Source organism: Nelumbo nucifera, chromosome 4, assembly GCF_055504915.1.
Source record: "Nelumbo nucifera cultivar China Antique chromosome 4, China Antique-T2T, whole genome shotgun sequence".
Lineage (NCBI taxonomy): Eukaryota > Viridiplantae > Streptophyta > Magnoliopsida > Proteales > Nelumbonaceae > Nelumbo > Nelumbo nucifera.
This window is the reverse complement of record NC_142652.1, coordinates 13,567,833-13,583,748: the sequence shown is the minus strand read 5'-3', so window position 1 is coordinate 13,583,748 and position 15,916 is coordinate 13,567,833. Positions and strand designations below refer to the sequence as shown.

The 15,916-nt window shown below is 40.3% G+C and overlaps 1 protein-coding gene across 6 annotated transcripts in view; it reads right to left on the bottom strand.

Moving 5' to 3' along the window:
• The window catches only part of LOC104607981 (ARM repeat superfamily protein), a 49,375-nt gene that overhangs the window by 12,330 nt on the left and 21,129 nt on the right, over positions 1-15,916 (bottom strand). For all 6 annotated transcript variants that reach the window (XM_010273788.3, XM_019199538.2, XM_010273791.3 and 3 more), the window contains 3 exons: positions 15,493-15,627; positions 13,648-13,799; positions 13,296-13,436 (listed from right to left, as the gene is read on the bottom strand). In XM_010273788.3, the coding sequence (XP_010272090.1) occupies positions 13,296-13,436; positions 13,648-13,799; positions 15,493-15,627 (428 nt within the window). The remainder of the gene's footprint in view (positions 1-13,295; positions 13,437-13,647; positions 13,800-15,492; positions 15,628-15,916) is intronic.

Genomic DNA, 15,916 nt, shown 5'->3' with positions numbered 1-15,916 from the left:
GCTCAGTTTGGAAGGAGTCCAAATACAAATATGTAGAACGCAAAACCTTGTATTTTGTATTATTTTGTATGTGTAGTGAGAATGGGTTGAATGGGCCTTAGTGTTCTTTATTTCTTTTAAGTAGTATTAAAAGTTATGTTTCTTAGTTATAGGCCTTCTTTTATTTTCTTTAATTATTTCTTTAGTGCTGGCCGCCCCATTAAGGGCATCCAAGTAATTGTACTCAGACTTAGAATTATTAATAAAAGTGGTGAAAGGGGGCTAGAGAGGTTCAAATTCTTCTTTTCTCTCTTCCCTTCTTTTCTTCTTCCACAACTTATTGCTGAAACTTCTTTCTCTTTCTCTTTTCTTGCATTATCTGAATTATTGTAGGTGTAATTTTCAACTTGGTATCAGAGCGGGTTCTCACTTTCGACCTTTTCTCCTTTCTTTGCCCATACATAGTGTGTATGGAGAACTGATCGGTTGATCAATAAACAACTTATGCAGCCCAGTTAGGAAGGTTTTTGGAGAGTTTTGTGGAGGTTTTTCATCCTTAGTTGAAGCCTAGGGCAGGTTCTTGGAGATTTTTTCCAAAAAACCCTAGATAACTAGAGAAACCTTGTTATAGGTCGTAGAGATAGTTTGAACCAGGTGCTTGGGGATCAGAGGTAATCCTTTTGATTTCTATTAGGGGCGGTTTTGGTTGGATTGGATTCTGGAACCTCTGGAAGGGGTGGTTAAAGTTTCTCTCTTTCTCCCCATCCCGTAGAACTCTATGAAACCCTAATTTTGGGTGGGTTGAAAGGTTCTTCTTTGCTTAGAACACTAAATCTAGCCTAGTAAAGCCCTAATTTGATTTTCGTTTGCATCCGTTTACTCAATGGAGTAAATTAGAGGAGAGACCAAATATTCCGTAGATTTCGAGTTTGGACATGGGGGGTCAGTGGAGAATCTTTTGGGGGCTATGACTACTGTGAAGCTAGATGGGACCAACTATTTAGTTTGGTCTCAATCTATTAAGATACATGTGTGTAGTAGAGGAAAATGGGGTTATATTACCAGGAGCAAGAAGAAACTAGAGGAGGAGGATCCTACCTAAGAAAGGTGGATGCAAGAAAACTACACGGTAGTGGGTTGGTTAGTGAATTCTATGCAACCACAAATTAGTCAGCATTACCTGTGGATGAAACTACAAAAGAAGCGTGGGATAGTGTCACAGAGACCTATTCCCAAAAGCTTAATGTTGCTCGGGCCTACAAACTGAAGCATGATGTCAATAATCTTAAATAGGGGGAGAAGCCCTTAGCAGTCTACTTCTCTATGATGAAATCTTTGGCAAGAGATTGATCTGATGGAGACTGTTGTTTGGTGTTGCACAAAGGATGCAGAAACATATAGGAGGTTGGTGGAGAAAAATCGGGTCTTTGGATTCCTCACCGGACTCAACTCGGAGTGTGATATTGTGAGGCATAATGTTTTAGCAAAGGATGAGGTGACTTTGTCTCAGGCATATGTTATGGTGAGCAGTGAGGAGAGCAGAAGACAGGTTCAGTCCGTTGAGCCGCAGGTTGATCACTATGTTAATGCTGGGATGAAGCTGAAGGTTAGCACTGGAAGAAAGATGTTATCTGCGAATACTGCAAGAAGCCTAAACACACTAAAGACACATGTTGGAAGTTGCATATAGAGCTCGTTCCTGCCAGAGTCAAGAAAGAAAATGGTGGAAAAAGGGTTGAAACTGGAAAAGGTGGAAATGCAAATGTAGCCACCTCTTCACAAGGTAAACAAGGATAAGGTGGAGAGAAGTCAATGGGAGAACAACTTACAGCCGCCAGGGTTGAATATGAGAAGTATGCCAAATCATCAATCACTTGGAGTCCACTGCTACAACCCCTTTAGAGACTATTCCTTCCTCTACATATGCTCACTTAGGTATTTGTGCCATTACACATCATGCTTTTGTCTCAGGTACTCGTAAAACCCCTTGGATAATTGATTCTGTGCTTCTGACCATATGACTAGTGTTTCACAATTATTAACCTCTTACCAACTTCTTTCTAGCTGAGACAAGATATCCCTTGCTGATGGCTCCCTAGCCCCTATCACAGGAAAGGGAGACATTAAGACCTCTAATGCCTTGACCTTATCACTTGTTCTTCATGTACCTAAACTTAATACCATTTTGCTTTCAATTAGTAATTTGACTAAATCCATGAATTGCAGTGACCTTTTTTTTTCCTTTATATTGTGTTTTTCAGGACATGGAATCTAAGAAGGTGATTGGGAGTGGCCATGAAGCAAATGAGATCTATCTATTAAATATGCCTGAGCAGAGCCAAGTACAACCTAAGAGAATTGCATTTGTTTTAGAGTCCACTAGTCGTATTATGTTATGTCATAATCATTTGGGTCATTTGCCCTTTTCTTCATTGAGTCAGTTGTTTCCAAAGTTATTTAAAGGAATTAGTCTATTGAGTCTTCACTGCGAGTCATGTGAGTTATCAAAGCATTGTCAGAACACTTATCCTTCAAGTAATAAAAGATCAACTATTCCTTTTAATATTGTTTACTCTGATGTTTGGGGGCTTACCATTCAACATGTATGGGTGGGTATAAATATTTCATCATGTTTATTGATGATTTTTCACGATATACTTGATTTACCTTATGCACTCTCGGGCTGAAGTGCCTAAACTTGTGCAACAATTCCATGAACACATACTCAGTTTAATACCTGCATCAAAATATTCCGTTCAGACAATGCTAAGGAATATTTTGAGAATGACCTTACCTCCTATTTTGAGAGGTTTGGGGTTATTAATCAGAGTTCTTGTGCCCGCACTCCACAATAAGGGTAGAGGTAGGTTTAGGGTGAGTTGGGAGGTGGTGACTAGGAGCAAAAACCTTACCTTCTTACGGTCTATCATCGTCTACAATGGGGAGGACCGTTGAGGGCAAGACACAGCAGTGGAAAATTGGCAGACAAGGTGATTTACAGTGGATGCGCCGTCGAGATCGAACAAAACCATGCTCCTTGAGTCACTCCACAAAGAGACCAAACCCCATATTCGAAAGAGAGAAATGTGAAGAAGAGGTTGGGGTGGACGAAGGATGGGTTCGCTGCAGAGAGAATAGTGAAGACTCGGACGATAGCTCAGTCGTTGGTACCAGTATTGGTAGTGTGAAGGATGATGGAGGTTATGATGAAGGTGATATGGGTGGAGAACATTGTAGGCCTATTTCAGGGGGGCATAGAAGAGGAGAGGAGGAGCATTCCAGACAACCAGGAAGGCTCAACGGGCAATGAGAGGAGTCTCGGGAGTCTTGAAGTAAGTGGGGCGACAAAGTCTTACGAGAATAACCCATCTCCAAGGCTTCAGATTGTGCAAGGCGCAAATAAAGGGGTAAATCAGAAGAACCTGAAGCGAAGCAGGAATACATCAACAAGGGGTAAACAACGGGGAGAGAGGACAGATTGCCAAATTGTCCAAAGGACATAAATGCTTCCCCAACCAACCCACTGAGACAAATAATTACCAACTCTCAAAACTAGTAAGGGAGGCTGAGAATTTTTGCCCGGATCCAACTCCATCCCTCTAGACAAACCCAGGTAACCGAGTAAATTCAGCTTTTGTTACTGACACGTTTTCTGTGTCCAATGTTCTAGATTCTGATCCCATTCCAAGTTCTACAACCCTAGTATGTCAAGCCAACAAAGGCGGTGGGTGCTCTAAGATTGCGGAGAGGGTGATGAAGGACCAGGGGGGGGAGTTGATACTTGATAGGGAGGGTAATAGGAATGAGAAGGTGTGGGAAATTATTGAAGGAATATTTAGTGAAGTGGAACAAAATGTGTTGTGGATGAAGGATATGAATGAGATCATAGGGGAGGGGTCAATTGAGAGGAGAGTGGGAAAGGAGAGGAGAAATGAAAGGGAAATGGCAAAAAGGACATTAGTGGAGGGAGACAGGAAAAAGGATTCAATAGCAGAATTTGTAGGGAAGCTGGGATGTAGAATGGAGAACTTGAATGTCTTGAAAGGTAACCTACAAAAGAAAAAGGAGGAGATCAAAGTGAAGAAAAGGAAACTGAGTGAAGTTGAGAGATTAAAAAGGGATGTGGAAGGTGATAAGAAAAGAAAAGGGGGGAAGTAGTGGGTAGGTGAAGAAGGGAACTAAGAAAGAGATGATAATGAAGATACTTAGCTAGAGTGTGAGGGGTATAGGAAGTGCAAGGAAAAGAGCAACGATTAAAGAGGTGTTAAAGAGGTTTGACCCGAACATTGTATTAATACAAGAATCCAAAAGAATGGAATTTGATAATAGATGGGCAAAGAGTGTATGGAAAGCCAAGGGACAAGCTGGGCGGCTGCCCCATCATGGGGAGCCTTTACAATGGCTTTCTATCAAGACTGTTGGGGATATCGTGAAAGGTGACCTATTGCTAGTGTTTGAGGAATTTTATAGAAGAGGTGTGGTTAACCCGGGTCTGAACTCCACTTTCTTAGCATTGGTTCCAAAAAACAAAGATGCATCCCATCCAAAGGACTTTAGGCCAATCAGTCTGGTAAATAGCTTGTATAAGATCTTAGCAAAGGTTTTGTCTTTGAGGATGAAGGAAGTTTTTCCAGTAATAATCTCTCCAAATCAATGAGCTTTTGTGAGTGGAAGACAAATTACTGATCAAATCCCAATTGCCAATGAAAGTGTGGAGAATTTTAGGAAGGACAAGAAGAAGGGAGTGATTTGTAAGCTAGATTTGGAAAAGGCTTATGACTTGGTGGAATTGTCGTTCTTGATAAAAGTTATGACCAAATTTGGATTTGGGACTAGATGGTGTAAATGGATCTTGGGGTGTGTTCGGAACTGTCATTATTATGTGCTAGTGAATGGGACAGTGGTGGGGCTTCTTTCCAGCCGTTAGGGGAATAAGACAGGGGGACCCCCTATCTCCCTTTCTATTCACTCTGGTTGCTAATGTCCTGGGGAGACTGATTCATAGAGCAGATTCTAGGGGCCTCTTAAGAGGTTGGAGACTTGGGAGGGAGGAAATTCCCCTTACCCACTTACAATTTGCAGATGACACAATTCTGTTCTGTGAAGGAGGGAACTTGAGGTACATCAAGAACATGAAATTGGTGATACAACTCTTTGAACAAATGTCCAACCTAAAGGTGAATTTTGGGAAAAGTTGTGTAGTGGGTGTGAATTTGGAGGAGGGAGAGATCAGGGAAAGAGCAGAATTGCATCCAACCCAAAGAAAGAGAGTTTCTAGGTTGTGACGTTTCAAGATGGCCATTGAATTATCTAGGGATGCCTTGGGTGATAAGCCAAAGAAAGAGAGTTTCTAGAATCCGGTGGTGGAAAGATTTAAAAAGAGACTTGCCTCTTGGAAGAAGAATTACCTTTCCCTTGGAGGGAGGATTGCACTGGTTAAGGCTACTTTAGCCAACTTACCCATTTATTTCCTTTCAGTGTTAAAAATCCCAACAATGGTAGCTAACAGATTGGAGAAGATGATGAGAGATTTCCTATGGGAGCCGGAAGAGGACAAAAGGGATCATAGGGTGAGTTGGGAGGTGGTGACTAGGAGAAAAAACCTAGGTGGCTTGGGGCTTGGGAACATCAGGAAAAGGAATTTGGCTCTTCTGGAGAAATGATTGTGGACCCAATAGAAAAGGAGAGACTATGGGCTAAAGTACTAGTAAGCATACATGGGCTGGAGCAAAATGGATGGGATGCTGGGATCCGAGCTAGGACCACAAGCGCGTCACCTTGGAAAGCCATTCATGATCTACTTCTAACTTTCTCCCCTCTCATCAGGTATGATTTGAATTCAGGTAACTCCATAAAATTTTGGGAACAAACATGGGTGGGGAATGCCCCTCTTAAGGATTTGTTTCCTTCCTTGTATGGCTTTTCTGACTTAAAACATGAGGCAGTTTCTTCCTTCATTACCCCCTCATCTTCCTCTTCTAGGTTTGGGTGGAAGTTGGGCTTGAGAAGGTCTGTGAGAGATTCAAACTTGGATAGTATTTCGTGTCTCCTTGGTATCCTTGTTAATGTTTTCTTGGACCCTGCTAAGTTGGATTCTATAATTTGGACCCCCAACCCCACTGGCTCATTGTCCTGTGCCTCTTTTTTCAAAGTCTTAAGTCAGTCCCCCAGTCTTGTTGCCCCTCCCTTCCCAGTTAATGAGGTTTGGTGCAGACCAATTCCCCCTAGGGTTGGTAGTTTTTGCTAAGAAGTTTTTCTGGAAAGAATCAATACTGGTGATCTGCTCCAAAAGAAGAGACCCAAGACATGTTTATCCCCTCACAAGTGTGTTCCCTGTAAAGCAGATGGGGAGACTGATTTTCACCTATTGGTGTCTTGCCAGTTTGCAAAGTCCATTTGGGTGTGGGCTTTATCCCTCTTTGGGTGTAGGTGGAATCCTCCATCAAACTTGCAAAGTCTTTTTTCTCCTTTCTTTAGGTGTCGAATGAAAAGGGGAAGGACCATGTGGAGATGTTTGAGGGCTGCAGTATGCTGGGCTCTGTTGGAGGAAAGAAATTCCAAGATCTTCTCTTAAGTAAAGAGAGGCAATAAAGAACTGAGAGAATTTGATCCATTTAAGGGTAGTATAGTGGCTGAAATCTTCAGAGCTGTTTACAGACTTCATAGTGGATGATTTGTTGAGAAAGTGGGGCAAGATTGCTAAATGCACCCGGACCAAAACAGTATTGAGTGTCTTGGACACACCCCCACTGGCTGGTCTCTTAAATCTAAATTTTGATGGGAGTAGTTGGGGGAATCCTGGACAGTCGGGGATTGGGGGTGTGTTTAGGGATGAGAATGGGTTTGTTTCAGCCCTGTTCTCAGGTCCATTTGGAGTGGGTGACTCTCTCAGGGCTGAGATCTTTGCAGTTTTGGAAGGAGTCCAAATGGCAAAGAAGATGAGTACAAGAAAACTCATAATTGAAGGGGACTCAGAGGTGGTGGTAGGGTGGTTGAATAAAGAAAATAGCAGGTTATGGATGTACAATAATGAGAGGAGGAAATTTAGGTGGCTGGTTCAAGAGATGGAAGTCAAGATCAGCTGGGTGAAAAGATTAGCTGCTAACTCTTTTGCTGATGGGTTGGCAAAGAAAGGGGTCGAGAGGGAGTCAATGTTTTGGGCACAAGTGTAATTCTTTCCTTTTTCTGTTCTTGGGAGCTCAAGCTCTAGTTGGAAGATAAGAAAGTTTATCTTCCCCCAAGTAACTATTTATGTGATTAATTAATGAAATGTTAGTGATAAAAAAAAATGATGGATAACTTTTAGCTGATAGGGGAGTGTTTCAGAGATTACTGGGGAAACTTCTTTATCTATGTATGACTCATCTAGACATTTCATATGTTGTGAGTGTCATCATCCAATTTATGCATGCTCCCAAAGACGCATATATGGCTGCTGCAGAAAGGGTGTTATGTTACCTTAAGGGAACCCTTGGGAAGGGTATATTATTTGCTAAACATGGACACATGAAGGAAGAAGCATATACAGATGCTGATTGGGCAGGAAATGTGGATGACAAGAGATCCACATCAGGATATTGTGCTATGGTAGCCAAAAATATTGTTTCCTAGAGAAGCAAAAAGCAATCAGCGGTTGCTAGATCTTCAACTGAGGCAGAGTATAGAGCTATGGCCCATGGTGTTTCTGAGTTGTTATGGCTTAGATCTCTCCTTAATGAGATGGGTGTTTCATGTGACGAGCCACTATTGTTGTATTGTGATAACCAAGCTGCTATTAACATTGCTCACAACCCAATTCAACATGATAGAACTAAGCACATTGAGGTAGACAGACACTTTATACGGGACAGAGTGGCTTCAAAAGAGGTGTGTCTACCTTTCATTGCATCGAAGAGCAGCTAGCAGATTTTCTAACTCAGGGAGTCCCAAAGGCAAAGCTTCAACATTATGTAAGCAAACTGGGCATGATTGACATCTATGCTCAGATTGAGGGGGAGTGTAGTGAGAATGGGCCAAATGGGCCTAAGTGTTCTTTATTTCTTTTAAGTAGTATTTAAAAGTTATGTTTCTTAGTTATGGACCTTCTTTTATTTTCTTTAATTATTTCTTTAGTGCTGGCTGCCCATTAAGGGCATCCAAGTAATTGTACTCAGAATTATTAATAGAAGTGATGAAAGGGGGCTAGAGAGAGAGGTTCGTATTCTTCTTTCCTCTCTCCCCTTTTCTTCTTCCACAACCTATTGCTGAAACTTCTTTCTTCTTCTTTCTCTTTCTCTCTTTCTTCTTTTCTTACATTATCTGAATTACCATAGGTGTAATTTTCAACTGTATGTTTTTGTATTGTACATATTTGTATTTATACTCTTTCCAAACTAAGCCTAAAAGACTTTCTCAGGAGCACAAGATGATGTCATGCTCCAAGAAACAAAATTGGAAGAAATAGGTAATAGAAAGCATAGGTGAACAAAAATAGGTGCCCTCTTAGAGGACTTGTACTATGATAGGATTCCTCCTGTGTAATCTATAAGGGTTAGGGGTGACCACGAGTCGAGATTCTCACGAGTTATTCGTTCTCGGCTCGACTCTGTTTAAATCGAGCTTTGAGCCGAGCTCAAGCCCGATATACAGGCTTGTTTGCTAATCGAGCCGAGTTCAAGCCCATTGAAGCTTGGCTCGTAAGGCTCGCAAGCCTAATCAAGCCTAGTATAATAAATAGATAATTTTTATTGTATATAATAATATTATATATATAATATTTTTATTTTTTATAATAGTTTATACTTTTTATATGTACAATTTTTTTAGAAAAAGATTGGCTTGCAGTTGACCTCAAGCTCGAACTTGTGAGATTTTGAACTGAGTCGAGCTCGAGCTCAAGTATCTAGCTCCAACCGAGCGCAAGCTCGAGCCAAACAATATTTCTGCAAGCCGAGCTCAAATAGCCAAGTAATCAGCTCGACTTAGCTCGAACCCACCCTTAATAGGGGTTTACTCCTATTTGTCATGTGCACCTCCTTGTGTACCTCTTTTTCGTTTTAATGAGATTCAGTTAACTTGTCTCAAAAAAAAAGCATGGGTGAAGAAATAAAAGAATGAATCCATTACCATCAATGGATCTTTAGGGGGAATTATAACAATATAGGAAGACAGCATATTTGAATTTTTAGAGGAATTGGCAGGTGCCTTCTCTTTGTTGATAAGACACAAGAACAAAGAAGATGGGTTTGTATGGATTTTAACCAACATTTATGGACCTACCTCCTACATGAGAGGCCTATGGGAGGAGCCTTAGGTTTTTTTTTTTTTTTTGAAGATCAATGAAGAAAAAAATTTCATTCAATCAAACAGGAAGATACAATGTTCTGGTGACAAGGAGTCACCCCATCGCTTACAAGAAAGGCCCAAAGAAGAAACAAAAAGATCATAGATAGACTTGAACACTCAAAGTGTTCCAAAAATCAGCTCCGAAATTTGCTTTACTTAAGCCTTCAAATTCTGGCAAAACTAAAACCCAACCAACAATCCTTGAACTGATGACAGCCCCCAAATTTCTATTGCTTCTCATTTTGTCCTCGAAAATTCTCTACCTTCTTTCCCTTCCAAACCTCCCAGCATATAGCAAAAGGAACACAGCTCCATATTATTTTTGCTTTGATGCTTCCTTGCACCCTCAGCCAGCAGCCAAAGATCTCAGTACCTCTAGGATCCCACCCAGCCATGATGAAAAAGGTTGAAAAAGTAGACACAAATACTTTAATGAAGCTGCAGCGCACCAGCAGGTAATAGGTTCCTCATCTGACAAGCAAAGGGGGCCTCTACTAGGAAACTGATACCCCCCTCTGCATTGTACTTGGCTCTTTCTTCTAATAAAGTTTACTTGTTATTGATCCAAAAAAAAAAAAAAACTGATAGCCCTTCTTTTTCAGACTCTCCACCATCTGGTCCAAATCCCCATTCAGCAGAAATCTATCCAGTCTCCTAAGAATTGGTGAGTCCTGCCCATTTGACCATGTGAACTTAGACCCTACTGGCACCAGCTCTTCTAATTCATTTCTACTGATAAAATCTCTAAAAGACCTCATTGCCACAGACATTCTTCTATCCCTCCCATAATTTCCCCAATTCACCTCACCACATTAAAGTCTCCTCCAATCAGCCATGAGCTTACTGTGGCTTCATGGAATCCCTCCAATTCCTCCCATAATAACCCCCTATCTCTATCCAAGCTAGGCCCATACACATTAGAGATAAGGACCTTTGAACCTGAAGGAGCATGTTCCAGCACCACTGAAACAGAAAACCTCGCAATAAAACATCCCAGAATCCCAAATAGAGTTAATTCCACCTGACAAACCTTCCAGAATCTCTTAAACTGCTTACATTCCATGAGCAGGTTCTCATTTCCCCTTATTTTTTCTTTTCATTTTTTTATTCCTCCTCAATCTTCTCTACTTCCTCAGTCCCTTCCTGACCCCTTGATGCTTGTTCTTCCTCTTCTTTCCCTTCTACCTCCCCAAAAGCTTTCTTGCAAAATCCTCTCCTCTTAAGAAAAAAAGTCTCAGGATTTTAGTCACCTTTATGTCTGTCTCAAGCACTCTCTCCAAATCAGCAGATTTCTGAGGTACATGGGTTTCATCGATTTCTATTTCCTCCTGCACATCATCCCCTTTTTCACCTTTTTCCTCCAGAGGCCTTGTCCTAAGCTTCTTCTTATCCACCCCTTCCATCAAGGTTAATCCCCTACTCTTCTCTCTCCCCAGTGTCTTCTCTCTACCTTCCTCCCACCTACTCTTTTCCACCGCCCCCTTTCCGATCCCTTTAATTGACTCCTCACTTTCCGGCTGTCCCTCCCTACTACCCCTTCCCTTCTCCCCTTTTTCTACTTTTTCACCATCCCCATCCTTCTGTAGAAATCTCAAGGTTCTCAGTACCCTCCTGATGATCCTTGTTGATGTCTCCTGACTCATTGTACTCTTCTTGTGCTTTGCCAGAGACCGCCTCCTCAATCTCGCCAATTATGTCACCTTCTCTCATTCTCATTTTTTCCTGCGGCTCTTCAACCTGGAAATCCTTTGCTACTGCTCCTCCTTCCTCGTGATTCTCATTCACTCTTCTCTCCTCCGTCCAATCCGGGCCACCACTGTCACTTTCCCCTTTCGGATGTGCCTTCTGAATCTTTTGAACGTTAGCTTGAGAATCCCCCTTTTCTGTTATCTTCTTTTCTTTCTCTGGTTCCTTAACCGACTTCCCTTTTCTAATTTTTTTCTCCATAAATGGATCTTGTTGTGCAGCAAACGTAACCATCCAATGTCATCTTCCTACCAATCCGGTGTATTACTTGCACCACTCCCTTGTTCAACTGTTCCCCAAGCTAACAAGCTTATTGGAAGTTGATCCATCACCACTACAACTATCCCTTTTCCTTTTCGTCTCTTTAATTTCCCCTTCCCCATTTTTAATGTTATTCCTCTCTTTCAAATATCTATCTTCACTCCTTTTTACTTTGATGTTTTTCTTAACCCTGGGCCCACCTCTGATAATCGACTTGAACTTTACCCCTTCTTTTGAATTTCCACCTTTACCCTCTATATTCAACTAGGATCCCCCAATGTTATATCCCTTTTTACCCCTAATCATCTGTGCCCTTTCATTTTCTTCCACTTCCCCTTTTGGTTGTTCTCCTGTGAACTACAACTGTTCCCTTCCCTTCTTCTTCTTTTTCTCCTCTCTTTCCAAAATATTTCTTTCTGTTATATCTCCTCCAGTGAAGCATCTCCGGTTTATGCACTAATCCCTCCCCGCAACTGCAATCCTCAATTGGTAAACTTCTCCAACGTAAAAAGGTCCAACAACGTTGGAATCAACCAAGCATTCTATATTTGCACGAAGATCTTGGAAAATTGGATTTGCTCCCATCGGCAATTTCTAAAGTCGATAAATCTGAACTTGCCACAAGCATTTCCAACGACTCTGAAGGTCTCTATCCTCCAAGCATGCAATGGAATGACGTAGACGTCAATCCATACTTCGTCTCTCTCCTTTGACAGTTGCCCAAAGTCTGGACTCCACCTATCCACCCATAGCTCTACCGACCTGATGACCCCTTCTTTTTCTCATTCCAAAACCCTTTCCATATCACGTTTTCTCCTCAAGCTAAACAAGAATGTACAAGCCCCCAATCTTTGCACTTTCTCTAAACCCCTTCCTTGCCATTCTCTAAACACAGAATCTTCTACATCACTTACATCGGGATCAGCTTCGAGAAATATCCCAACCAGGCAACAATGCAAAAACTCTAATCTCTCCTTTAATCCATTCACACCCTTAACTAACACTCCTCGCATTTTCATTATCACAGTATTACCAATATTGTCTTCGCATTCTCGGGGGCAAGAGAAACATCAACTACTCATTAGAGCGTCATGAAGAATTGGGGACTCCAATAAGATTTTGTGAAGAAAAGAAAGGGGGGACCTCTAGAATCACAGCAAGCATTAGAAAGTTCAACACATTTATAAACAACTGATTGCTGAAGGAAATCCTGCTTAGGAGTTAGGATGCAGCAATCACCTGGTCTAGCATACAAGAAAATTCTATTTGCTCAAAATTAGACAATACATTTACACAATTGATTGGGAATCTCAAAGAACCATTGAACCTAAAAGCTTAAGCTGTTAAGTGAGGTCCTTGAATAGGTTTTATTCTCTAAAATGCCCCCTCACACGAAAGTCCATTGGGCTTGAAGCATGGACAGCACAGGCCCACCCATACCTTGTGCTGAAACTTAATTAATTATAATGGGGGTGATGAGAATCGAACGCTAGACCACTTGGTCAAAGTGGCTCTGATACCATCTCAAAGAACCATTGAACCTAAAAGCTTAAGCTGTTAAGTGAGGTCCTTGAATAGGTTTTATTCTCTAAAAGGGAAGAACAACCTTGAGCAGAATACTGTGGGGGGAATTAACAGAAATTTTGAAGTGTGGAATTGTTTGCCCCCTTTTTTGTTAGTTTATTTTGGTCATCCTGTTCTTGTAGATATGCTGGTGACATTATGCACAAGCACCAAGATGTGGCCAATCAGAAAGAAATCTGGAGGTAATTTTTTCCCAAACAAAAATTAGAATAACCTTCATTTGCATTATGAAAATCTAATGGAGGTCTAGGTAAGAATTACTATATTGCCAGCATGAGCCCCACAGAGAGGAGTTGAGGGAATATGCTCCTGTTTAAGAAAAAGACTTTGCATGCAAGGCAGCAACACAATTGAAAACCTACTGTATAACTAGAGATTATAGGTGACGAGATAACACTTACAGAAGCAGCATCAATCAAGTATTCTGAAATGGAATTGCTTAGAATGATTATACTTTGCTCTGAAAGTTTCGTTGGTCTGGAGTCCAGTATAACAAGCAACCTTAGCATTCCACACAGGTTGTCAATAGGTGGATTGAGGGGCTGGGGAAAAAAAGAGCACCATTAGAGATCCCAAATTGCAGTAGAAATAATCCCCACCGGCAAATGAAGTATCTGATATGCAAAATGAGTAAACTAAGTGGAAAAATCTTGTGCTTAAAAAGTGCTCTCTCAAGTATGATGATTAAGAGCATGATGTATATAAGAAAAATGGAATGAAGCATATAAAATACAGATAGCACAGTTAGCTCACTATTTCATCAAGTATAACTCTCTGCACTATTTGAAATATTAGAGCATCATCACCCATCTGACGGAGACAAGAGCAGACTGCACCAGTTATGGCCTTAAAAGTTTCGCGGTTTGATATCTTTTTAGCATTCTCCACATGAGTATAAAGCCTTCCTGCAAAGGTTTCAACTTGGAGTTAAGGTATATAAAATTTTTTAAACTCTGCAATTATCATATTTGGTTCACCAAGACATTTGGAAATGGTTATGTTGTTGCTTCAGATGAGAGTATTTACATGGCAAAACATCATGGGTTTTACAAATCTCAAACAAAAGAAAACTTCAGTATTTTTCCCGATGAATGCCAATATATGCATCAAGTGTTCTGAAATATCACAGATATTTTAAAAATTTTATGTGCATTTTTTCAGGTTCTGGCAAAAATGGGAGATTTTGTTAACTTCTCTTAGCTTGAAACACAGCCATCTGCAAGATACATTTAAAAAGAATCAGATCCATTTCTTTTGGAGGAGGGACTTAGATTTTTTAACTATACTCTTGAATCGGCTACTCCATGTGTCTTTCTCACTAAAACTAATCAATCTGGCAATCTACAAGTTAAAAAGCTCAATTTTAGAGGCAAAACCCAATTAATGGTACTTTTCTTCAATTTTTCATCATCATCCATGCCCTATCCCAACTATATGGAGTTGGCAACACGAATCCCGTCTTGCCAGTCCATTCTATTTAAAGCCATATCCACTGCTAAATTATTAGTGCTTAAATAATTTCTTACTACTTATACTCGTGTCCTTTTTGGTCTACCCAAAACACTTCTAGCCCCTTCAATGTGTAACAAATCACTTCTTCTAACTGCTGCAGTTGGTGGACTACTATGAGCGTGCACAAACCATCTTAGTGTACTCTCTCATTTTATCACCTATTGGAGCTACTCCTAGGTTCCCACGAATAGCGTCATTCCTAATCTTATCCTTTCTAGTTTTTCCACTCATCCATCTTAGCATTCACATTTCTGCCACATTCATTTTCTAGACATGTTGTCTCTTGACTGCCAAATACTCTGCTCCATACAACATAGCTGGCTTCGCAACTCTTTGGCCAATCACTTTTCTTCAAAATTTCTTTATGTTAATGATTGAATTTTCTTTTTCCAATCAAACAATCTGATTAAGGCAAGATATGTGGTGCATCTACAAATGGCAAGTCAACCAAAGAACACTACCACTATATCCATTTCTTCTTTTACCTTCAATTTCAAAAAAAAAAAAAAAAAATTAAGCTGCTTACCCTTCATCAGCTGGGTTCTTTTATGACTGGAAAATTATGAACTACAAACCCAGACTCAAAATGAAAAAACCAAAAAAAAGGGTAACTATGATCATGAGTATAGCAGCAAAATCTGATCCTCATAATCTCTAAAAGACCCTTCCACTTCTGATGGCCCCAGGTTCCCAAAACAGCATCCAACAAAGTTAAATTTGACTATCCCGTTGGAGGGGTCCTACTCCAAAACATTGGCAGTCACCATGCAGGATCCCAGGATACATTTTGATTTTTGGAGTTTCATTATAATTTTCATTCCTTCCCTAACCTTTTAACATTTTCCCTTATTTTTGCAGATGCTTCAAGATATCAAGTGATAGTTAAAAATATATCCCCATTTTCCATATTTTCCGATCTGTGAAAAATTATGCTTCAACCATGCTTGCCCAATCTTTCCTCAATTTTCCCTAATTTGCTAATAAATTGGTGATATTTGTAAGGAATCAATATACACCCAAAGCAAAGAGAATATTTCTAGCAATTTTGAAATTTAGAACCATGCCACAAAAACGGATTCAAATTACCAGGCAAAACCTTCCAACGTGCAACTAAGGTGACAAAGAAACTGATTAAATCCACGAGCTGGAGATGTCCAATTTTATAAGCTGAGTGGAGAACATCTATAATTCGAAACAATACAGATGGTTCCAAATTATCACCTGCAATGAAGTGGCATTGAAGCAATGAGAATACAAAAACAAACCATAAGCAAGCAAATGATAGTCTTGCAGAAAGGGAACCAAAAGTAAAGAGGCAGCTAGAAATGAAGTTAAATAAACTAACTAGATTAGTAATAAGAAACTAAGAAAGTCCCAACAATTTGTAGAGCATCAACATACTGTTTGATGGAACATGTTTTGTAGAATTTTTTTCTATTTTTACATGTTTTTATTGACAATAACAAGGGACGGAAATTCTATTAAAGAAATGGAACATAAAAGAAAATAT